Below are 26,398 nucleotides of genomic sequence, written 5' to 3'. Positions count from 1 at the left end.
CAACCTGTTTCCACAGTAATTATGATGTACTTCGAGGGATATGGGAAAGCTGTCTGTAATCTTCATAAACACACTGTATCCTGGGAAAAAATACTGTGTTATGAACAGGAGGACTAGAGTAAGATCAGTCCAAGTTCAACAGAACATTGGTTAAACAGCTTGTAATAATTAAGATCTCTTCTGCAGTTTTAAAATAACTTATGTGTGTGTGTGTGTGTGTGTGTGATGGAGAGCATCATTACTTCAGTGTTCAGTGTCACATCATCCTTTAGAAATCATTCTAATAATTATTAATGCTTAATTATTAATAATGCTTGTTCTTATAGTTATTGGTAAAACATTTTTTTTTCACTGCTTAATATTTTTGAGGAAACTGTCATTTTTATTTATTTTCAGAATTCTTTGACAAATAGACATTTTAAAAGAAAAGTATAAATCTTTTGTAACAGTTGAAATGTCCTTTTTGTTCCTTTTGTTCAATTTAATGTGTCCTTGTTGAGTGAAAATTATTTTTACAAACCTTTGAATAGCAGTGCATCACAGTTTCCACAGAAATATTGAGCAGCACGACTGTATTCAACACAGAAATGTCTCTTGTAAATGATTTCTGAAGATCATGTGACTCTGAAGACTGGAGGAATGATGCTGAAAATACAGCGGAGCATCTCAGAAATACATTACACTTTAACACAGATTCACAGAAAACAGCTGTTTTACATTGTAATAACATTTCACAATAATACTGCTTTTACTATTCAGCCTTAAAAACCTCTTTTGAAACATGTGCAGAGAAGACATGATTCTGTATTCCCATAATACAACCTTTTCTTCTAAAAAACCTAGTACTTCAGCTGTGAGTTTTGTAAATTTGTGCTCATTTTTCTTCAAAAATCTGTCTTGTAATTGTCATTGATTTTCACTTTCCCAGCCTTTCTCTCACATTTTAATCGTTATGAGATGGCTGCTTTCATCTCGCAGAAAGAAAACAAGCTTTTGCTGAATTTGTTCACAAAGTGAGGGATGCACAGTATTTTTGTTAGTCATATTGATTTTTGGCAGCTAATAATTTTTATTCAATGTTGCTCCGACTCCAGATTTAACATGTAGATTATTCCTTGCGGTCATCTAATGCTCATTTGTGAAGTGGCTTGATGAACTCAATGTGTTTCCAAATGAAACTAGAAGTCAGGGTGGGAATGAAGATTAGGGTTGGTTTAGTAGAATAAGTTGACATGCACTTGCAAAGTTACTTCTAGGCACTAGGATGTGTGTTGTTGGACCATCGAAATAGGGCGGGAAAAAAAAGGGGCGGGACTTTCAAATTCATATGCATAGAGGGAAACGAGCTACAATCCTAGTTTCAAAATAAATTTTTCAGATATTGTCCTTTAATTACAATAAGCATCAGCTGTATGCAGAGTGACCAACTTTTGGTTTTCGACCAATGAAAATGTGTAATATTCAACAATCTTAACACGGAGACGCATTGAGATCAACTTATCTCTGAGGCTCATGTAAGGCCTTGAAAATAAATATTCCAAAAGAAAAGTATATTAGAAAACCAGAATCTAAAAGGATATTTAATACTTACATGGATGCAAACTTTGGCATCGAGACCGGTATGTTCAGTGGAGTTTCTGATTTCAACATTATTTGTTCTTCAGACACTCCTTTTTAAAATAAAATAAGTATCATTTGTATGGAAAGTGACCCATGTTTTTGAGATCCCGATATCTCAGGAACTGAACCATACTAGGGCTTCAAAATAAAGATGCCAAAAGCAAAGTTTGTTAAAAGTTCATATCTGTACTTTCTGCACCAGAAACTTCTGTCATCAAGATGAATTCATTGAGTGAAAACACACCTGGCAATAAAGCCCTTTCTAATTCTGATTCTGATTAAGAGCCATAATCTAAAACGTTATTAAGATATAACACTTCTTGAGTTACAGGCATCCAAACTTTGGAGAAAAAACTTGAAAAGTGCCTTTTCCCCGTTTTCAAATGTTCACCACTGGCATATAATGCATCAAAGATTGCTAAAGCCAACATATTTTACTTCTAAATCTACTAATGTGTAAGTAAAAATGACATAATGATGCTGCCATCTTTTTGAAGACATTTTTACCCCCCTGTAATTTGGCTCAAAATTTTAATTTTGACCCCTCTCTACAAAATCATTCAGTAAATATTCATAAAATAAATAAATTTCCCACTAAGCAAAATTGCACAAACATGCATCACTTCAAATGGCATATTAAAACTGGATGTTGCATTAAAAGTAGTACTCATATTTAATGTGAAACTTGAGTTTAAGTCAGGTTATGAACACAAGGTGATATGTAGCTTTGTGTTGTTGGTGATGATAAAACAACACATTTACATATCGTTTCTATCGGGTGGAAGACGTAGTGTAAAACCACTACCACTTTCAGGAAATGAAAACCTTTTTTTTCCTCTTAAATAATTAATTACCACGTCATCAGAGTTGGTATTCTGGCTTTATACGTGATCATCAGACACTTGCATGTGCCATTATAATATTAACATCTCATGAAAATCAAGCTCAGATGGAGTTCAGAGGTTTCGGAGATCTCAAGTGAGTGCGTCGCATTACGTTTCCATCAACTTACAGCTCATAAAGTTGATTGTTGCTATATGGGTGCACAGTTGGTTACACTTTATTTTGATACTCCACTTTAGACATTCTACTAACTATGAGGAACTTCGTAACTATACGTCATCTACATATCAACTAAATCTCAATATTTGCAACTACGTGTCTACTAACTCTCAGAGTAGACGTTTAGGATAGGTTTAGGGTTAGTATAAGTTGACAAAGTGTTAAAGATATTAATCAGACAGTCTACTAATACTCTACTAATTACTAGTGGACATGTAGTTGCAAAGTTACTTACTGTTAGTAGGATATCTGAAGTGGACTATCAAAATAAAGTGTTACCGCGCATTTCGGCCAAAATCTCATGAAATAAAAGATGAAGTGCCATGCACAAGACAGTATATTAGCTACACCTTATGCTAAGACTTTGCCGCCGCTCTTCAAACAGACACACATACTTTATAGACAGTGTTTCTGGAGGAAAAAAACACAGTTCTTCATTGACCTTGCATTGCTAAATAACCAGAGCTCGGTCTCCACACTGACAGTCTGAGGATTCGATGGCGTTACGAGGTTTAGCCTCAAGCTCTTTTAAGCCCTAAATCCCATTGTCAATGCATCAGTCTGATTACACACCTAGCTACTCAGTGTTTTGAGATTTTACCACTTGATGTTCAGAGTGATATGATTTCTGTTTTGGGGATCCCAATTCACAGTGCTCATTATTTAGTCTTTATGTGCTTTCAGATGGAGCATGACTGGTGAAAGGTGGAGAGCAGCAGATTGCTGATGTCTGTGTGGCCTGCATTCGGTCTCGATCCTCTTTACAATCTGAACTATTGTCCAGCATCTGGAGACGCTCTCGAATAACCAGAATGGCTCCTTCACTGTGGAAACGTCCCCTGGTGCATGGGCTTGTGCTAGCTGTGATTTTTATCCAAACTTCAGAAGGTAAGACCCTAGTGACATTTTTTGAGCTACTGTACAACTGTATTCAGCGGATGTGGAACACTTTCCTTTTCTGCCGTAAAACTGCTCATTATTTAGCTCATGCTAGTTCAGATCAGTGACAATGTCAAGCTCATCTGTTTGAAATATTGGTGTGTTTGGTTTTATTTTGCAAATTGAATTTGTTCTGCTTTGATTCTATGTGTATTTCATAGTCCTGCTTTAGTAGATCCTGAAATTGTAGACGTGTCTGTTGAGTGCATGAACTCAATCTCAGTCAGAATTCACTCAATACTCGGAGATCTGTGTGCTCGCAGATCCTCTCATTATTACAGCGAGGTTTGAACATGATGTAAATAATTAATTTTGCAGTGTAGGTCAAGTCATGTTTCACTGCAAGATGAAAGACAGAAAATACATTTAACAAAAATGTGTTTTCCGTGAGGGATAAGTGAAGTTATTAGTGCCTCGGTATCGTGTTTTACTTTGAAAACAGTTCTTAGTGTAATAAAAATAACTTGTCAAGTACATTTTTAAAGAATACATCAGGTGTGTTTTTGCTCTTCAGAATTTAATAAACAACAAACACTCTCTTTTGAATAATAATTACTTCACGACTGTTAAAAGTATGTTCGTTGTTTTTTAGGATAACAAAAAGGTTTAAACGTGTAATGTTTAGGCTGGTCACAGCAGAGAATGGCTTTCAGTGCAAAGTCAACTGTTTATGAAAGAAATGTTAAATGTCTGACAACTATAACCAGTGATTAAAAACTACTGTTTCTTCTTTCTTTCTGAAATATGGCTGTTTTGAGAGAGCGAGATGAAAGTTGTGTGTGAGTTACCTGCATCAGTGTGGCTGTCTCTACAAACTGTGATTTTAGTTACTTTAGTTGATTTTACCCCCTTGTTGCGGAGAAATATAATGTAGTGATTCAGTATTGAAGCTATTTTATTGATAAAAGTCACTTGGCAGCGTTGACGAGACGTTGCTGTGCTCCTGGATGTTTCTGTTTGTGCGCTGTGTGATTTCTGATCTGTGTTTGTGTTTGTGCATGCACTCACACATCAGTAAAATGATTAGTTCACCCTAATTTACTCAACCCCATGTCTTCCATATAATGGACTTCAATGGGAGTCAATGGGTTGAGGGTCCAAATTGCAGTTTCAGTGCGGTTTCAAAGGGCTCTACAGGATCCCAGCCGAGGAATTAGGAATAATCTAGTGAAACGATTGGTCATTTTACAAAAAACAAATTAAAAATGATATACTTTTAAACCAGAAATGCTTGTCTTGCACTAGCTTTGCATCCATGACTTCACGCATTACGTAATGACGTTGGAAAAATGAATCTATATATATATATATATATATATATCCAATATTCAAGACATGATTACTTGCTTTGGATGCACAGTTCAGTATCTTAACTACTGTTTTATGAATGCTGTGCTTTTTCATGCCTACTATATAGTAGGGAATTATGCATATTTGGATGCAACCAATGTGGTGTTTTTCTTTTGATTTTCAGGTGAAAATGCCCCAAAAATGGGGTGATCCAGTTGTCCCCCTTTCTCCCCATCATTTCCTCCTCTTACTCTATTTTGCTGTACTATATTATGAATAAAACTGGCAAAGCCAAAAATGAACAGCTACAGAATCCAGTGTGTGTTGATGTTTGCATTGCAATTGAGATAATTCACTGGATTTCCTGATTTGACAAACTCAAAGACAGTAAGCAAAAAACTCAAACAAGTGTTAACTGTATTGTCCAGTGGAATAACAGTCTGGTTTGGTGAGGCGTGTTTTAGCGTTTAGCAGCTCATGTTTGAAGCATGAATATGTGACGCGTCTATTATGAATTATCAGTGCATTGCCATGGGACAAATGTCCTCAAGCACACCAGAGATATGATTCATCCATCTGACACACAGCTTTGCCTCAATTTCAGTCAGCCATGGAATTAGAAAAGCCATATCTCCAGCCACAAAAGCTGGCCAGAAAGAATATTTCCCAGAACAACACGTATTTGCTTTCATGATCCGGATTTTAATGTGTCCTTGTAAATTAATTTACGTTGATTCTCCAGAAATGTATTGCATGTTGCATGTCTTTTAGAGAAGGCTCTACTGACTACTAACTACTGCTGCTTTTGGCAGTTAGAGGATTTTTTTATTTTTTCTTGAAGAGTTCAGAAGAGTTTTTCTTACCCCTAAAAGCGCCACTTTGATCAGCTGACACATAATCAATTTTTATGTTTTGATTTTGGTTTATCTTTTATAACTTTGGGAATTGGGAGGTTTGGGTCTGCACTCAGATCTTTGCACATCTCTGTTTGCTTTCATCTGGCATTCATCTTTGAGCAGCGAGGCGCATATTTCTGTGAGTTTCTTGTGTTCGCAATGACTTCTGGAAAGATGAGATGCTTAAAAAGAACAGCAATTTTTTACTAAATGTTCCACTCCATTAACCCCAACTGAGTGTGTTTGATTTATCTGTTCAGTATGCAAGTAGACAAAATGGCAAAATTATGAACACAGCTTTTTACTACGGTAAAGAGTAACCATAAAGGGTTATGACATGAGAAATGAAGTTTTCCTTGCTCTCTTGATATCTAGCATTGCCAGTGTTGGGGAAAGTTACTTTAAAAAGTAATGCATTACAATATTGTGTTCCTCCATAAAAAAGTAACTGATTAAGTTACTTTTGCATTACTTTTTAAATCTGGACAGGGCTTGCTTGTTTGTTTTTAAAATAATAAAGTAAAACTTTTGGCATATATAAGCATTTTTACACCAAAAGTGAAATGAATAACTTCAGACTGAAGGGAAAGTAAACACACTTCAGCAATAAAAAAAAGACACAAATGTTTGTCTAGAATAAATTTATGTTATTAGTATGGTTTAAGTGGATCATCAAAGGTCAGAAGCAAAAACATTGGTTTATAGAATGAGATTAAACAGATATTCTCTTGTAAATTAAAAAAACAATGTGTTACTTTACTAGTTACTTAAAATAATCTGATTACGTAACTCGCATTACTTGTAATGCGTTACGCCCAACACTGACCATTATTTTCCCAACCAAAGACTCAGTAAACCCATGATTTTTAATATTATTAAATTTTAACGCTTAATTTTTATTTGTACCTCTTTTTGTGATTTTCTGTCAATGCACGTACAAAGGAGAGACGCATGCCTGATGTGTGTTAAATACGTCATTAAAAGCTAGTTCGGTTCCGCACACACTGTGTAGATTTTAAGTAAATGTGGTTGTTACTATCTGAATTTTTCATGAGTTAATTTGCTTGTAGAATGCTGTTGTCTCTCCCATGAATTAATCAATTTATCTGTAGTGTGTATTTTGCCATATATTTACTTTTTGCATGTGCGTTTTTTACCGAAAACTATGATCTAGGGTACATGTATGTCTGTATGCATATCATTATTGGAATGAATGAAATTCCTTTCAATGTAAAACTCATGTTTGCCCTAAATGTATTAAACCTAAATATTTATTTCTAGCAAAGCAACATCAAAATTACATCAATATTACTCAAAATAAATTCATTTAATCATGCATAAACTTTCACTTTTAGATGAAAAAAGTGATTGTTTTTCATGCTACAGTGCATTAACATGCTGATCCTAAATAAAAAAAAGCCTAAATATATTTAAGAAGAGTTTTTGACACTAATTTACCTTCACATACAATTTCTAAACGTGTCAGCTGTTTTAAATGGCCATATCTTAGCATTAAAGATATTTGTTTGTTGATAATTTCATGCCTTGTCAGCTACCACAGCTACATTCACGGTGAGAAATAAAAGTAAATAAATAGCTAAACTACATATAAACTACATTTTTAAGTTCATTTATTTATATTTGAGGGTTTTGAGTTTGAGTTTTGTTGCTTTTAATAAAACCTTTGCATTTATTAGAAGTCTCTTTTGGGTTGCAACAGACCCAAATGCATTGAGGGTTAATTGTATGCATCCTTAGTATGTTTTTATTTATTTGATACGATTCTGCAGAATGGGAATGTGAGTTAGTAGAGCTGGGGAAATGTGTGAACAGGTTGTGTTTTGAGTGGAAAGACACGAGGTTACTGCCAGTAAGGGATAAATCTGTCTCTCTTAAATAGACTTTCTATGAAGTCAGACAGCTTTCCACATCATTTTGACTGATAAGGGATCATTTTAAAAGTTTGCACGTAATTTGGGCTACTTATCGAACTGACTCAGTTTAACTACAGTAAGCCTGAACAATTAGTTTTAAAGCCCTCTCATTTCCTGGAACACGTCCAGTAATTGTGAATTCTTCCTCTGTATTATGATGAGCATTATTATAGATTACTGCTGTAATCCTTTGAGGGTTATGAATATATGCTTGATTATGATTCAGCTCTCGGCTGGAAAAACCAACTTTACCTCCAAAAGGTCATTTAGTTTATTAATATTTATAGATTATTTGTGATTTAATCACACCTAACAATACAGTTTGTTATCATAAAGATTGAATACACATTGAATATTCAAGTATTATTAATATAATGCCAATACTAAATAGATTTTTTTTTCAGTTTTCAAGGAGCAAATTAGTAATTATAGCCAGTCAGTATAATATTTTATAAAAACCACAATTTAAACACTTAATATTTTTTAGACTAGTGTTTTTGTTTATCGTTTATTAACATTTAAAGAACATTATCACATTTATAACAGCTTTTAATTTATAAAAACTTCACAAATGTCACATAAACCCACCGAACTGTCACATTTAGCTTTTATTTTTGCCTTTATTTACAGAAAATAACTCTAGGTTGCATCTCTGTATTCCAATTGATTTTTAATGCTAAATAAGTAAAGCTCTCTACTTAAAAACTTTTAGTAATAACATTTTTATGTGAACATCGATCGACTCAATACAGCATAATTATTGAAGCTATCAATACCTCAGTCATAATGGTAGCACTTTATTTTACAGTACTTGTACTTATGTGTACTTATAGTGTACTTACAGCGTATTAATTGAAGAAAGTTTTAGTAATACAAGGTAACTACATGGAGTAGGGTTAGGTTTAGGGTTAGTTCCTAGTTATTACATAGTTATTGTAATTAATAAGTACATAGTGTGTACATGAGTAAACAGACTGTAAAATAAAGTGCTACCATCATAATATCAGGGCAGAACATTAAAAAAAAACTTTGTAGAAACAATTTTCACTCAGAAATTGCTAATTTCACTAATTGCAAAGAAACATCAAGTAACACATTGAATTAAACATGACATTTTGAATTTGAATGTAGCATAATTTTTATATGCAACTCTGAAGATGTATTTTTACAGTGTAATTCTTTGACCTCGGAAGCAGAGATTTGTTTCAGATGATTTTGTGGCTATATGAGCCTTCATTTTGGCATTGTGAGGCCAGTGTTTAATCTGTTTTTATGACAGACGGAGAGAAAGATTACGAGCTAAATTTCAGCAAACCAAAGCTGGATCTCAAACCGTACTCAAGCTCCTTCCTGGACAGTGTATCATATCACTGTAAGCTTCAGCAAAATCCTTTCCTGATTTCTCACAGCATGCTGTCCTTCTCTGGCAGACTTGAAAAGAGGCCTGCCATATTTTTATATTCCAGTATGACAGACCAAACAAAAAATGACTAGGGGGACATTGGCTTCTGAAAGGACGCACTTAAGAAAAGAGCCCATTGCTTGAAGAAGTGCTTCAGATCATTGACTGTGAGTTATTGAGATTAAACCAATTCATTCAAAAGATTGATGAAACATCTGACTGTTTTAATGAGTCACTGAATCATTTGTTAAAAAAACTGATTCATCCTGAAACACCATCCTGTGTGTCGCTCAGCAGCACAGAACAGTGCTATTTTGAACATTTTCATATTTTCATACATCAAAAGTAGGCATCTAAAATATAAGTATCATGTGTCACATGTGCAAAGTTGATTTAATGTTTTTTAAGAGTCTTACATTGCAAGCACCAGAACACTGATTCGTAAAACCTGCTTTATTGCAGTCTGTGTTCTTCCGACTTTATTTCGTAGTAAGTAATGAATATGCTACGGGGAATTATATCAGAGTAAAAGTGTACATTTTAATTAGGAAATATAGTGAGTAAAAGAAATTTAAATAAGTAGAAGTACATTGTATTATTATTATTTGTTACTTTACACCAGTGCATGAGTTAAATGCATAAAGAGTTGTTGTTGGTTGGAGAGTGTGTTCACATTCTTCATTTCCATCTAATCACTGCAATGCATTTATGCATGAGGTCAGATGACAGCACAAAACTCAAGTGTCTTGAAATGAGTTTCAGCACGGTTCAGTTCACCTCAGTGTTGGCCGTCCCATTTCATAACCTAATTCATATTCGCAAAAAACGATTTGCAAATGCACAACCAACACTGGGCTAAAAACAACCCAATTTGGGTCATTTTGGTGGGTGAACGCTGATTCAAACCCAATACTGCGCTACAGGTGTCGCTGACCGAGAATGCATTTTTCACCTGCACACCTATCGTCTTTGACCACTGAGAAAGACACAAGACACACAGACTGTTAAGAAGCCAGGCCCAATTCTACGTGGGTGCTCCGCTTCTAAGAGAAAGCTAAAGCACACTCAGTTGAGGCTGTAAAAATAGGATAGTGGCAAAACAGATTTGGCAAAGCGTGTTTTTGTGTTTGCACTCGGTGGAGCATCAGTGGTTTCTTTTTACAACGTGTCTTTGCAGCAATAAGCAGTGTACACAATCACAGTTTTCAAAACCGCTTTCAGTGGTATAGCACCACCAATCTCACCATTTTGTGCAGCGCATAAGTGATCTATGACAAAACGATACACTGGTCAGAAAAAATCACACTTTGTTGCTGTACGATTGATCGTGGCTGCTGTGAATAGCTAGATAGGAATCTTAAGTTTTATTCAATAATGTCTACGTGTTGTACATTCGCCTTGATTAGTTGTGCTTAGTGTGAAAGGCTCTTTAGGCCAAATTTTAACAATTATTCCTTCCAAGCGATTACAATAGTTTCAGTACCGCCAAAACATCAGGCTGATGTATCTAAAATTATAAAACTGTACTTTGTATTATATTACCTTTGCATCAAATTGCAAAAATGTAGTTAACGCTTTTAGCAGTTAACGCCGTTATCAGTCTCTCTCTATTTTTTGTCCTTTGTCCTATATTTGAGCAAATGAGAATACAATTTTTTATTTATTTTAGGAAGTCTTCTATTCAGCGCTATAGAAGTTTACCCGAGCATGACGACCTTTTGAGAGGTTTTGATGTGAGAGACAAAACCCTCCTGATTTAAAAGAACACTTTTCTTGCCAGAAACACTTTGTAAATGATGCATTTTTGGGTATTTACAAAGTTAAATAATCCCATATTTTAATATTTAACATTCCTTGCATGATTGCATACAAGAACTATATTTGTGTAGGCAGTAGAGATTTGTTTTTCTTTATGCAAATTGACCCTAAACATTACAGATGCGCTCACAAACAACTTTACATATAAAAAATAAAAAATCATTCTCATCCTCAGGGTAAAAAAAATCATTCTCATTCTCTATTATAATATGCATTTGTTGATACTTGTAAGTATAGTCGATCAAGACGTGTTTTCATGACGTTGTTAGTAATGATAAAAGAGCTTGTCGTCAAGCATGTCCCTGACTGTTTTTCCACACTCACATGTTTCTTCATCTCTATAGTATAGTCCGTGTGTTGTGGATTAGTCACAGTCTGGAACCTGGTTTTGTCTGTCAGGATTTAGTTTTGTCCTTCAGTTCCTTAAGTAGCTCACTACTTCGACACTTATTTATTCTACCACCCAGTGGTTGAAATTGAATTGATTTTTTCTTTCCTAGGTAAATATTTTCACTGGCCTTGCCTTGATCAATTGGTCAATCGATCAGACGTACTGTTTTAATTGTTGACTGTAACTTTGTATTAAATTAAATAATAACCATTTAGCACAAATAGATACAATAAAACAAAGATAAAAATTAAACGAACCATGCTTTTAGATGGAACTGCAGTCCAGTTAAGGATGCACTGATCAGGACTTTTTAAAACCGATTGACATTTGGGAAATGATTGCATTGCATTTCTGTGTGTGTGCGCATAAAAAAACAGCACCAGAACATTCGCCTCTTCTTTCGCTTAAATGATTTAAAATCACTCCAAGATCAACAGGTTTTAAATCACTAGCATCATATATCCAAGTGTTGGTGAAATTGCAAAAATTGCATTAAAAGTTGCATAAAAGCTCCCCATATGCCAGTTTTCAACCCCCAAATCAGACAGTCCCGTCCCAAACTCATGCTGTTGATGTGATTCACTGTCACTGTGTTTGGCTTTTTTAGAGGCTCAGATAAACAGAGCCGTTTCCGATGGTGCCACAGAATCATTGTCTGGTGTTTTTCTACTTTTTTTTTGATGGAAAGAATTCCTCGAGCAACAGCTAAATTTAGAAGCCGAAGTGCTGAGAAGAAAGAAACTTTAAAAAGACAAGCACTGCATCTTAAAAGAAGTCGAATGCATCTAAATCCTTTCGGAAAGTGCGGTACAACATCATAAGCCCTGCATCGCTCTGTATATTGGATTATAGGCACTGGAGAGCAGTTTGCACATTTTTCTTTTCTTCTGAAGCTACTTGGCGTCCAGTAATAAGGGAAGAAAATCACAAAAAAGACAAGGAGGCTCAAGAAGTCCCTGCTGGGTCTACTGTGGGACTTCTCATACTTTTCTAAAGATGACACCATCCTTTTCTCCTCTCCACCCATTTTTCTGTCTGAGAAATCCCCCGTGGAGTCCGGGACACAATGGGGGCCGGTCGAGGGGGAGTGTGTTGGATTTGCATGCAGCTGTTTGCTGTTCCTAAAGCCACAAAGGCCAATCAAATTTGCATTAATGGAGGGTGACTGACAGGCAGGAATCCTGCTGGAACGGACCTCACACTCGCACACTTCCTAGACGCGCTGCTTTTCTGTCTAAATGATGACAGAGCGGGGATTTTTCCTTGAGGAAAGTTAGAAAGTTGTTAAATGCATTCCAAAAGGGATAAACTCAACTCAGTGCATGAAGAGATGGAGTTGGTGAGAAACATTAAAGCCGAGCTGCTTCAAGACCCTTAAACACTGAAAAGGAAAAATAATAATAAATAACTAAAGTTATGTCGAGCAGCAGAAAATAGGGTATATTGTGTGACGAGATTGGCTATGCTGGCTTGAGCCCACAGGAAGATGCATAAGAAAAGCTACTTTTCCAGCCACTGACCAGAATTCCTGATAAAATTCCAAGTCAGGTCCAGGGGAACAGGATCACAGCCAATTACAATCCAGCTAGAACTGTTGCCATGGCAATGCATGGAACTTTGCATGTAATGTATTATGTATGGCCCAGGATTCGCCTGAACATGAGTTGAGTTAAAAGAAAGCGTGAGATAAAGAGCCACACGCTTTGGCAGGCGACTGTTACTGCTTTCCCAGCTTTGATGTAAATCTCCACTGCTGCTGGCAGAAGGTGAGTTTGAAAGACTGTGCTGCTGTGTGGAAATAAATGGTGACTGTAGAGCCAAGGAGTGTGACAACATGTTTCAGACCGTTTCAGAGTCATACAGAAAGCCCAACTGAAACCCTCTCTGAAAATCACTGCATGTCTTTCCAAAGAACCTCAAGAGCTCATTATCAGAATAAAGTCAGTTTCTCTGCCAGTCAAATGACACATGCATGTGGACTGATGTCCAAAGGACACCATAAAGTCTTGCCTGCATCGCTTTCCAGTATGTCGTTTCACTCAGAAATGCATCACTTTAGTCAGGGATATTGAACAATCGGCGGGTCGTTTAGTGAAACAAACCCTGAGGCTTGAGTCTGAGCTCAATGTCTCGACAAATATTCACTCTTAAGTCATCCAGATTATTAATGCATTACTTATGACTGTCTCTGCATGTGATACTGGATACAAAAAAATGATGCGTAGCCATAAATGCATAAATCTTACACAAACACCAATGCATTCTCTTTATACTGCCCGATGTAATACCTCAATCTGTGTTTTTCTTCAAGTTTAAGTGTTTATAGTATTTACTGTTGGGCAAGTATAAGTATTGGGTTTGCTGCATAAGTAAACATATATATTTTAATTGTAGAATGTACTACTTTTCCAATAATGGCAATAATAATACAAATTGATCAAATATAATTTTTGAAGGAATATTACAAAGTGTCACTAAGTTTGTCTTCCATGTTTGTTTAAAGCGTAAACCTCCGTCGCGCAGCACTTTGGTTGTCTGCCAAAACAAAATGTATTGTAAAAAAAACTAATAAATGACAGAATTTGGGAGGAAAATTTTCACAAAATTGTAACACTTTACAATAAGATTCCATTTGTTACAATTAGTTGCTGCATTCATTAACAAGAACTTACAATAAAAAATAGCTAGTATAATGTTAGTAAATTCTAACATTTACTAATACGCCAACATTATTCAAATCAAAAGGTTTTTTATATTATTTATTAATCCTCCGCTAACATGAACTAATAAGGATCACTTATGTTAACGAAGAAGATTAATAAATACTGTAACAACATTTGCATCAACTAATGTTAAATATTGAAACTTTACTGTAAAATGTTTCCAACAAAAATTAATAGGACCTTACTAATAAGTGTCTCACTAATAATATTTTCCGTAAAAATACAAAAGATGTATTTTCAGCACAGATTTTAAAAAGGTCTTAATTAATCAATTGTCCCACTTCAGGGCAATAAACAATATTAAATCAGAACAGAAAGTCATGGCATTAAATGCTGCAAGGATTGCAAATAAATAAAATACAATTAAATAAAATCTTCCTCAGTATTTTTCCCCCACTTCAATCAAGCTACTTTTACCTAAGAAGCAAAATGATGATATGAAACCTTGTTTTCTGAGAAATGGAACAGAATTAAGAATTTGAATTTGAAATATGAATTGAACATTAGAAGATACAGTAAACGTTATTTCAATATTTTTCGTAAGATGAATACTTTTGTGTTCCTGTAGCTCAAGTGGTAGAGCAGTGCGTTAGCAAGCGCAAGGTTATGGGTTCAAATCCCAGGGAACACGTGTTAGGAGAAAATTTTTGCCTCAGTTCATTGTAAGCTGCTTTGGATAAAATTTACTTTTAATAATTTAATAATTTTAAATATAAAGTTATGCAAATAAGTTGCAATTTGTGTTTCCAAACTTTGAAGCACTGCACATACAAGTCATTTCCATTTAGAGACCATATTGTTTTGAGTTTCTTTTAACTTTTTCTCTAAATTGTGTTCTTGGTTTAAACAAGGTCTTAAAATTAAATTAAATTAAATTCACCTTCATAAAACCTAGAGAAACCCTGAATTAGAGACACAGAATTTGTTAAAACATGACAATTAACAAATTCTGCAAAAAAAAAAAAAAAAAAAAAAAAATAGACTTGTTTTCTATGTCTCGTGTTTTTACACTGTTTGTGCAGCATTGAGCTCTGTGGATTCACTAACTCACTGCTGGATGTGGATGGGATGTGTGTGTGTGTGTGTGTGTGTGTGTGTGTGAGAGAGAGAGAGAGAGAGAGAGAGAGAGAGAGAAAGGGAGAGATGGAAATCCTGGAGTGGATCCGGAGCAGCACTTTCAGTCTCTGTCTGTGAAGGCAAAGAGCTATATATCCACCCTCCTGTCTGAAACTCTCTCTAAAATAGATAACAATACACCTCATACTGCCAGGATTCATGTTCTCTCTCCGCTTCCACTCGCATCGAAAGCTTTGAGGACGTTTATGTAAATGAATGCCGTGTGTTCAAGGTTTGCTTTACTCTGAGGTTTAAGAGCGGAGCGTGTGATGGGATGAATGCTGTGTGTTATGTCACACTGACTGACATTTGACACTCTGCGTGCTCTCGGACGTAATACAGCTGCATCAGTGCATGCATTATGACAAGCACACAAATCATAGATCGTCTAGAGACCTTGATGAAATCAAGGGCAGCCAAATCACAGATCGTTTCCAGCATCCTTTCTTCATTCTTTCCATATTTATTAGCGTAAACTAAATCTAGATGAATCCGTTTTTAAAGCTGAGAGCAGAGTGTTTCTCCTTTTTCCTTTGTCTTTTGAGGAAGGACAGTGACAGGAGCAGGTTTTAGGCTACTGTCACTTTAAGAGCAACTGCACAGATATAAAATAACTCTTCAAAGTTGTTTCAAGTTTAGAATTGAAACTTCGTGCTCTGACGATACCTAATTGTGTTTCTTGCAAATGCAAACTTTGTTCAATTTCTTCTCACAAAGCGAGAGTCAATGAAAGCTCGTTGAATCATATAGTACAAAGCTACTGCATGGCAGTTTTTAATAATCATATCTTAAAGTATGATGGCTTTTTGCAAGGAACAAATCAACATGTAGATTTTGTAGGGGGTAATGCACAAATGTTGTCTTGTCTATTCATCTGGAGTCATGCGTTAATCGCAGTTATTAGGAAATACAGCCAGCTGAAGAAAAGAAAAATGCTGACCCATCTACTTCAAACAGGACTCTGCAAATCATGCTGATGCAATTTAAGAATAATATTATGACACTACTGCAGTAGCTGTAGATATTATGCTTGCTAAAAGTGTAGTCTGTAATTTAAGAAATGACATCAAACCGAGTTATCTAAGCTAACGCAGAACAGATATCAAAATATCTGGAGTTAGTTAAAAAGGAAGACATCTGTTATTACAACTGATAAATATCTAGCAGAGACCTAGTAATATCTACTACTTAACATAATGCTTTTGCGGTTAAATAAGTGGAAAAAACATTTTTTCAATTTTTTTTTTTTTTTTTTGCAAATACAATACATTTCTAATTTCAAATGAGATTTTAAAGGGATATAAACAGAACAAATGAACAGAGCAGAAAGCATGATTTGCAAAAGTGTGCCGATTGAAATGTCCCAGAGTCTTTTTCTCTGTGTTGTGTGAGTGAACTAATCTCTGATCTGCGTGTCTTTCCTCCAGCGTTCAGTCGTGCAGCGCTGCCGTTCGGTCTGGTGCGGAGAGAGCTGTCCTGTGAGGGTTACCCCATCGATCTGCGCTGCCCGGGGAGTGATGTCATCATGATCGAAACCGCCAACTACGGCCGCACAGACAACAAGATATGCGACGCCGACCCCTTCCAGATGGAGAACATTAATTGCTACCTCCCGGATGCATATAAAATCGTATCTCAAAGGTACGTTTGCCAAGCATTGCCTGTAGCCCAAATGTGGATGCTATTTCCTCATTTCCTTTTCAGTTGTAGATACGGGGTTTTGCTCGGCATATATTTTTTAAGTGTGCTGTGGAAAAGCTTGACTGTTTAAACATGCAAACTGGAGTTCAAATTCTTCCAGAGAAAACAAAAAGAGTTCTTTTATACATAAACGCCACCTGTGTTAGTTCACTTTCATTGTCCAAACATCATTAGGGTTTGACAAGTTCCATTCTGTCTCTGTTAGTTTGGGAATACTCACGACCTTCCTCAAAATGAACCTTGTGCTTTTACTGTCAGGACGGCCTAAATTCAGCTCACATTTATTTGTGCACCATGCATGTCGTTTCTAGGCAGCTTTCCCGAAAATTAATATTTCTACATTACAGTTAAAGTTCCATTCATTCCAATTGGGTTGACACTGTAAATCTCAGATTATATGTTCTTATAAAAATTGCATGCAATTATATTTTTTACATTTGAAAACACACATGCACACACACACATACTGTATGTATATATGTATATTGCATCTTAGTTTTCTTGGTGTGGTTTGTGCATTGCTTGAAATTTCAAAGAATTTTTCTATTTTTGAATTTAAAAAAAAGGGAAATGCAGTAATATGGAAATATTCAAAATTGATGCTGTTAGACTTTAACTGCATTATTGCACACTGTACTGCTTTCCTAACCTGTCTTGCCAGATTTGAGTAAAAAAATGTTTTTGCAATCAAAAAAAAAAATGTTTTTGCAATCACTGTTATGCAGTACACACAATTTTAACTTGAAAATAACTGTACAGAATAGTTGTATTAAAAAAATGAAAGTAAAAAAACTCTATATTCATAACGAAGCTCAAAGGCTCTCCACCACTCGCCTTTTAGCCATCACAAAACTCATGATCCAGCACAGTTTAAGCTCTGGTAGAGTGTAAAATGGGTAATAAAAAATGAAATAAAAATGCAAGCATTTCAGTCAGATACATTTTTTGCAATATGTCAAACTTTTAACCAGAAAACAGCCAGCAGCAACAGTTTGAAAGGAGCCCAGTTCAATGGGAAAACCACAGACTTGGCATCCCTGGTGCTAACCCTGCTCCAGAGCTATCAGGGTTTAAAGAGACAATAACCCAAGGTTAAACTGTGCGAAAAGCCCAAAGACTGACAGTCGACGATCCATTATTCAGCTGGCTGCTCATTCAGTCATCAGAGTTAACCAGCAGAAAACAACATGACATTAGTTCATCCAAAAATGATTTTTGATTACCTATGAACAGCACCACAGAGGAAATCATCAGGTTATGTTTGTATTCAGTGTTGGGGGATTTAAAAGACCTTTAGGGCTTTCAGCACTTTCTTTCTTTTCTGTTTTATATTCCTCCTCAGAATAACTTGCAGTTGGCCTTGAGTTAGAATTAATGATTTTTTCTTAATTAATTAATTCCCCCCCCTAGTTAGCCTAAAGCCAAACTGTTTTGTGGTTAACACGAGCAAGCATGCATTAATTCAGTGCATGCAGAACATGATGCAATGAAGGTGCAATTAACAAAAATGACACAAGACGACTTCATGCAGAAGCTGGACACAACTAATCTAGAAGTGTGGGAAAAGGTCATGTACGGTCTGAATGTGACGCCAAAACTTCAAAACCCAAGAAAGATGTTGTGTTGAACACACTCCAGTGCGCTGTTTTAAAAAAAAATGCTGCTGCAGTTAGTTATAACAACATAAAATGTGTAAAACTGAACTAAATTGAACTAAACCAATAATATTAAGTCAAGCACAAACACGTTGTTGTTGTTATAAGTGCATAATTACTTTATAATAACTATTTTTCAGAAAGTCTTAAGTTTCCACACAGATGAGTTTCTGAGGTGAATCTCATCAAACTTTATTACTGTTTTTGTTAGAGAAGCAAGAAAGGTTGGTGACTTTGGAGTCCGTCAATATTGGCCTTTTTATGTTAAATAGTGGCCAGTAATAGCAGAACAGATGGTAGCAACTAAAATCAGATCGTATTTAATGCTTTTATTTCATTATTTAATTTAGCTTTAAGAATAACTTTGTGCACCAGCATTCTCAAGTATTAAAGGTCCCGTTTTTCGCGCTTTTTTGAAGCTTTGATTGTGTTTACAGTGTGCAATTTAACATGTGTTCATGTTTCGCGTGTAAAAAAAAAAAAAATTCAAGAATTATCTTTGATAATTGATAATTTGATAATTTAATGCGAATCTGGCATTAAACTGATTGAGATTGAGGAAGTTGTGCTCAGCAAGCTGTCCTCAGCAAAATGTAATAATTTTCGGGAACCAAGTTAAACATAAATTGTAACCATTAATCTCCAAGTACAGCATCCCTGGGAAGCCCAAACAAACATGATTAGACTCCGAGATGGAAAAAACAGTGTTTCAATGACATGTCGAACACAAACGCAGCTCTTCCTTCTTCTCCGTCGGAGCGCAACAAGGCCACGCCCCCTTTTTGTGAATTCCTGTGGGCAGAGGTTAGTCAAAAAGCTGTTTTAGTAACGTCATTACTACAGGAACTAGAGGGATGTAAACATTTTTTGAAGGTGAATTCTCTTAAATCAAATATCTCGCTTGGCATTGAGCTTTGAGCTTTAGAATTTTACAGATATTATTTATACTCTAACAACAACATTACACACTAACTAAAGTTTAAAACATGGGATCACGAAGAATGGGACCTTTAAATCTCATCCATCATTTGTGCTGTATTTTCTGTGTGTGATTTTACCTCAAGCTTTATATAAATGTTGTGTATGCACAAAAGTGTGTCCCCTAATAAATTTTTTCTATAAAAGGTAAATTTGCTATAAAATCTGTGCCCTATCCATGCACTATGCACTGGGTTATGCATTTTATACCTCTTTTCCTGGTTATATATCTATGTGAAACTGAACAACGACTGAAAACGGACACAGTAAAAATGCCATGGAGTAACACACACAGATCAGAAGTAAATATATGATCCTCATAACTATATACTCATTTTAAGCAACTAGGTCTGTCACTATTGATCAATGTTTGAGTATTTTATTTGTCCTTTTATGAAAATAAAATAGACTTAAATGGATAGTTTAACAAAAGAAAAATTTGTTGTTAATTTACTTATCCTCCGGCCATCCCAGATGTTGGTGACTTTTGTCACGGTAAAGAATGGTAAAGAAGATTTTTAGCTGAATCTATGGTCTTCTAGTTCATAAAAATGCAAGTCAATGGCTAACGTAATTTTTAGAGCAAAAAAATATCAAAGTTAATATCCGTTAATAACCGATGATATATTGAGGTCTTATGAAGTGAAACAATCAGTCTGTGCAAGAAACTGAATCTTTCTTTACAACATCACTAATTACAGCAAATTTTCATTTTCGGGTGACTTTGGGAGCATGATAGTGTACTGCACTCTAGTATGCCATCAATCAGCAATGTAAAAGCCTTTTTTTGTCCATTCATTTTGTCCAATTTTGTCTCAGGTGTAACAATCGGACGCAGTGTGTTGTCATCACTGGCTCGGATGTCTTTCCAGATCCATGTCCTGGGACGTACAAGTATCTTGAGGTCCAGTATGAATGTGTGCCATACAGTAAGTGATCTTACAAATATTCTGAATTGCTGCACATGATACCAAACAATAATAATTATAACAACTGTATCTTTCATTTACTGTAAATTGTTTGCAACCTAGTAGAACAGCAAAATTTTGAAATGTAACACGCAATTCTGCCAAAGATTTAGACAGACATTTGACATGTTAGGAGTGCAATAATGAAGCCTTAAATTCCTCTATACAGCAAGCAGCTCATTAGGATTTGGAACAGAGCCATTGTCTGTTTCAGCCTTTAGCTTCCTATCATTGTTTCTCCATCAGTGATTAAATGGAAATGTGTTTAATATCTTCAGCACAACTTTTGGATTTCTGATACTTTGTCTAGTTTCTAGTTTTGCAGCTGACGGCCGTTGCATCCTTGAGGAATAAAACATACTTCTTCTACGTCAACGTCTTCATCTCTTCTACAGATGCTTTGTTTTGTTTTTTGTTTGTCTCTCTATTGAAAGACTCTAGTTTTTCAGACGGAGGACCGTATCCACATCATGTTTGTGGAGACCAAAAGGTTTTTCAAAGACTTTGATATGTCCTCTGAAAAGTCAAATATTTATTTTTATTTTTGGTAAATACATTAACTTTTTTGGTAACACTTTATGGGACCAATTTTCTCTATTAACTAGTTCCGGAGTAGCATGAGTATTACTAGCATATTAGTTGTTTATTAGTATTTATAAAGCATATATTAATGCCTTATACTGCATATATTTCGTCCCCAGACTAAAGTACGGCCACTTTTACAACTTACCCACTTTGTGGCAGATAATGCTTTCATTCAACAAGGATGCAGTAAATTGATCAAAGTTGATGGTAAATGCGTTTAAAGTGCCATTATTATGCCATTTTAAATATTGCTTTTCATGCAGTGTGCAGTGTAGCTGTATATGAATGTAAAGCCGAAAGTGCATGATAAAAGTTATTATCTCCCAAAAGAAAGAATAGACTCTGAACAGCCTAAAGGAGTCATGGGTACACAACACATTTGCACAATGCGTGTCTATGATCTGTGTTGGCTGAACAACTGGACCTGCCCTCAAACACTGTAGCTTGTTCGTGTGGTTAACATCATGTCAAGAAGATGCTGTGAAAGGAAATTTCTTTTATTTTCACTTCCAAAAGAGGAGTCTGCAAAGAATCAGTGGTTAAAATTCATTCTTCCTCTGTACCACAGCAGTACAACCCCAGTCTTTCTTTGTGTTCAAGTCATTTTACTGAAGACTGCTTCTCTAATCTCGTGGGATTCACAAATGCTTGCTCTTTAAAGATGGATGAGTACCCAGTTTATTTGGAACAGCTGGATCCACTGGATCATAACTTGAAATGAAATGATAATTAATAGATGTTTATATTTTCTATAGAGCATTCAAAACACAGAACTATGGCAATGGCATATTGTTTCTGACATGCGCTGAATGCGGTAGACCAATCACAACAGACTGGGCCATCTGACCAATCAGAGCAGAGTAAGCGCATGGAAAGGAGGGGTTTAGAGACACTGAATCCTACAACTGTTTTGAATAAATAGTTGGAGAATCGTTGGAAAATGAGCTGATATTAAGTTTTTGATATTTATATTTAACATTTTGAGAAAACAAAGGCATTTTTTGACCTCGCATGCATGTAAACTTGTAGGAGACTCCAAAAACTATGTTAGGAACCTTAGAAATGGCATGATAGGGACACTTTAAATGCTTTCTTTTCATATAAGTGTCCTATGATTAATGATGTTCTCGTAACAAGATTAGGAAGGAGCGCGTCAGATACTTAGCCTAATCAACACAGGTGGACCACAATCTAGTAATCAATCCCACAGTATAAATATCGCTGACTTACCTCTATCCATTGACGGTTAATCAGCATCCTTCCTCCACCCCATCTCCTCACTTTGAGTTCACTTTATAAATAGACGGGGAAGGGGGGGTACTCTAGGTTCGGGCCATCCCCTAGCTCGGAGTCCTTCCCCGGACAGCACGCCAAATATGCATACCATACCTCGGCTAATTATATGTAAGCGTGAACTCGTGAAATGATAACTTTAAAAACCATGCAGAAGCCTGCTGGCATGTCAGATAGTTTCTTTGGCAGTGGACTGAATAGATGGCCATTGCAGCGCTAATTCCTTTTCCTTACAGGAAAATTAGTGTGCAAACATTGATACTTGATTAATATTCATGATCCAAGATTGTTCATACGCTGCTTTCTTCATTCTTCTTTTTTTTAGCATGTTTAGTCACTTTTTTGTAATTAACTTAAAATGTCATGAGGTCATGAAAATGTAAATTAACAGTAACTGACTTGCCTATACATGTATAATTTGTTTTTGTGACAGCATATGATATTATCCATCTGCAATTTCATCTAATCTTGGAGAATCTTAGAAATTTAGACAATTAATGGTTGAAAGAAAAGATTGTATACTTGTGTCCTTTTTAAATACCTCTTTATCTTGTTTTCCTTTCTCCTGCTCTCTAACCGCTAACTCTCTTTGTTGCTAGGTGTCCACTGAGAGCAACATGATTAATTAAACCTTATTCTCAGAAACACAGGTGTTGTCCAAAGCATTTTTCTTTGAACGTTTTTTTCTTCTGCATATTCTGTATATTTTTCTCATTGGATGGTCTCTTCTTTGACGTAAACTTATTGGCCTGTATGTGTAAATGTAAGGTTTTTTTGGGGGGCTCTTCTAATCTCTTCTCTCCCTTGACGCTCTTTCCATTCTCTTGTTTTTCCATGGCTCAAAATAGAAGTGGAGCAAAAAGGTAAATGACTGCTCTGGCTCTCAGTCCTCAGCTCCTTGTTTTGTGTTGTATGGTTTCAAACCCTTCCCACTGACCCCCCAATACCCGTCCCCCCATCCCCTGTGCCCCGTCCCCTGCCACCCCATCGCCTACATGATATCAAGATGGGCAAGATCCATCAAACCCAAGCCCAGAAAATGTTGGGTTGTAGGTTAAAATGTCAAAAAGCAACCTCTTTTTATATACTTTATACATAGATATTGAACACCGATATCTTCTTTGGTCTATATTGTATATTATCCTCCATTTTCCAAGGTTAAATTTGTAATTTTTTATCAATAAAATGCTTTCTTATTAATAAAACTGTCTTGCATTGGATTCCGTGCAAAGTGTAAACACTGTGGGGTTATTGACACATCACTCTCTGTATTTAAGTGTCTAGTTCAACCCAACTTTGACTCAACCAATGGTGAGACTAAGGTAGGACAGTTTTGTTTTAAAAACTGGTTTTGAAAACCTGTTTGGAAACATTTTTTATGCCATTCTATTCAATGCCTCATGTAAGTGCCACAGTTGCACAATTTGCGGTAAAGTACAATAAGCTCTTTGGCACTGTTGTTTCATGATGACCTTGAGCTTAATTTTATTAGGTTTTTCCTTCAATGTTATTGATGGGAGAGAGAGTCCATCTGCATGTGATATGCTGTTCACCACAGACTTTGCATTTCCAACTGGTTCGACAACCAAAGATGTGTGTTTGGCAAAGGCCTCACTCTTGAATTCGTTCCTCGTTGACATGAACGAAGATGCTTTCCTTTGGCTTCTATCCTATCTGTCCTGAACAGCATTGTCATCCTGTTCCCTCGACTGTCATGTCCTTTCCTCTTGCCTCTCATGTGTCGTCGGTTCTTTCCTCAGACATAATCCATGTATATGTGTTTACTTTCGAAGGAATGGCTTTTGCGACCAATCCGAAAAACCCTCCCCATACTGTTGGCGTTAAAGAATCGTGAATGTAGATATTCCAAAATGAATGTTATCTTTCATTAGCATTGTTTCTCTCATCTTTTTTCATTTACAGGACTTTTTTGCTGTCCTCTATTTCCCTCTTGTTTGTTCCTCTCAGTTAAACTTGTTTGAGAGCAATCTCAGGGAGCAAGGCCACCTCAAAACAGTCTCTCACTTAACCTCTCGTTTTCTTTCGACTATGCACGCAACACCAGTTATGACTGCCAAAATTATATTGTGGTACATTAGCTTCAGAAATCAATGTTTTACTTACCCCTACCCAAAGAATTGGACCCAAAGAATGCATAGAAGGTCATTAAACAGTGCATTGCTGGTTCATTTTCTAACTTTAATTCTCAACCTTTCTTTCCAGTTTTTATTTGCCCTGGGACTCTGAAAGCAGTAGGAGATCCTGCCTTTGTCTTTGAGGCTGAACAGCAATCTGGAGCTTGGTGCAAAGACCCCCTGCAGGCAGGGGACAAGATCTACTTCATGCCGTGGACACCATACCGCACTGACACGCTCATAGAGTACGCCTCGCTCGATGACTTGCGAAGCGGCCGACAGACGACTACCTACAAGCTTCCACATCGCGTTGACGGAACTGGATTTGTGGCTTATGACGGGGCCATCTTCTTTAACAAAGAACGCACACGAAATATCGTAAAGTTTGATCTGCGGACTCGGATAAAGAGCGGGGAGGCCATAGTCGCCAATGCCAACTACCACGACACCTCGCCCTATCGCTGGGGTGGGAAAACAGACATTGACTTGGCGGTGGACGAGCGAGGACTGTGGGTTATCTACGCTACAGAACAGAATAACGGACGTATCGTTCTCAGCCTACTCAATCCTTATACTCTGCGCTTTGAGGCCACATGGGAGACCGTCTACGACAAACGCTCGGCCTCCAATGCCTTCATGGTGTGCGGTATTCTTCACGTAGTCCGCTCCACCTATGAGGAGAATGAAAGCGAGGCCAGTAAGAGCCAAATTGACTATGTGTATAACACCAAACTAGGGCAAGGGGAATCCGTCAATATACTCTTCCCTAACCAGTATCAGTACATTGCAGCTGTGGATTACAACCCGAGGGATAACCAACTATATGTGTGGAATAATTTTTACATTCTGCGATACAATCTGGAGTTTGGACCACCCGATCCGGATGAAGGTAAGACTCATTATGCTCTTTTTAGAGGCTGGTCTGTCTGTAGAGCGTAGGCTGATTTAATTAAAATTTTGAGTACTGTAGAGGACAAATCCTTGGAGAGAGTTCTCTAAATCAAAATAGCTCAAGTGCATGGGGTTATTGTTTTGTTTGATTGTTGCAGTGAAGACATATTTTAGCAGTGAGCCAAGCTTGGCTCTCAATTGCCCGGCTCAAGTGTCTGATAGGTCTTTGCAGTCCTCTTCCCCTCTATTACGGCCGTAACCCTGAAAATCTCATTAATAAGCTCAGACCAGGAACTGCAGGGGGATCTTCACAATTGCCATGTTTCACAAAATCATTTGAGAAGCCTAGAAGAAAATTATAATAACAATATCATTTGGTGTGTGACAGAGGAAAATGTACAGAATGTGCATGAAAAGGTGCATTTATCCTTGGCTGCAACAAGGCTCAATCTATTTATTGCCATAACCATGTTAACCTTAACCAGTTTCTCAAATGTACACCGTAGCTTTGACCTTTGGAAAGTCTGTAGTCTCTGCTAGTTGCCATTGCTACATGATTAGTTTCTCCAGAAATGCTTTGTTCGCATGGCGGTCAAAAATGATTTATAATGTATTTTATTTTTGTCAATAAAAATACTATATTTTAATTTGATAATATTTTTATTATCAAATTTAGGGTATTTTATGGTACTAAATTGTATTTATGGAATAGTTATAATTTTATTACTTGGTAAGCACTTTTTTTTTTTACATAAACCTGAAAATAAAATTTAACTTAAACTGCCATAAATCTTGAATGCTTTGGAGAACAGACTTAAGTTTGTTCTCTTTTTTTTTTAAAGAAGACACTTGCCAGATTATTGCTGAATTGAAAAAAAGTTAAAAAAGGTGAAATGAAAAGTTATATAAGTTTATTATTATAAAAAAAGTAATATATATAGGTAACATGTTTCTGTCAAAAATGCCCAAACAACACCAGATGGTTAAAGTGATATTCATTG

General features: G+C 36.2%; 1 protein-coding gene across 3 annotated transcripts in view; it reads left to right on the top strand.

Annotated features, from left to right (window-relative positions):
• The window catches only part of LOC128024083 (adhesion G protein-coupled receptor L2-like), a 95,500-nt gene that overhangs the window by 11,957 nt on the left and 57,145 nt on the right, over window positions 1–26,398 (top strand). For all 3 annotated transcript variants that reach the window (XM_052610694.1, XM_052610693.1, XM_052610695.1), the window contains exons 2-5: window positions 3,367–3,570; window positions 16,619–16,832; window positions 20,345–20,454; window positions 24,595–25,395. In XM_052610694.1, the coding sequence (XP_052466654.1) occupies window positions 3,495–3,570; window positions 16,619–16,832; window positions 20,345–20,454; window positions 24,595–25,395 (1,201 nt within the window). In that variant the 5' untranslated portion in view covers window positions 3,367–3,494. The remainder of the gene's footprint in view (window positions 1–3,366; window positions 3,571–16,618; window positions 16,833–20,344; window positions 20,455–24,594; window positions 25,396–26,398) is intronic.

Source organism: Carassius gibelio, chromosome A2 (assembly GCF_023724105.1).
Source record: "Carassius gibelio isolate Cgi1373 ecotype wild population from Czech Republic chromosome A2, carGib1.2-hapl.c, whole genome shotgun sequence".
In the NCBI taxonomy this organism is placed as follows: Eukaryota; Metazoa; Chordata; class Actinopteri; order Cypriniformes; family Cyprinidae; genus Carassius; species Carassius gibelio.
The sequence above is the reverse complement of the archived record's forward strand: the minus strand, read 5'-3'. Positions and strand labels throughout refer to the sequence as shown.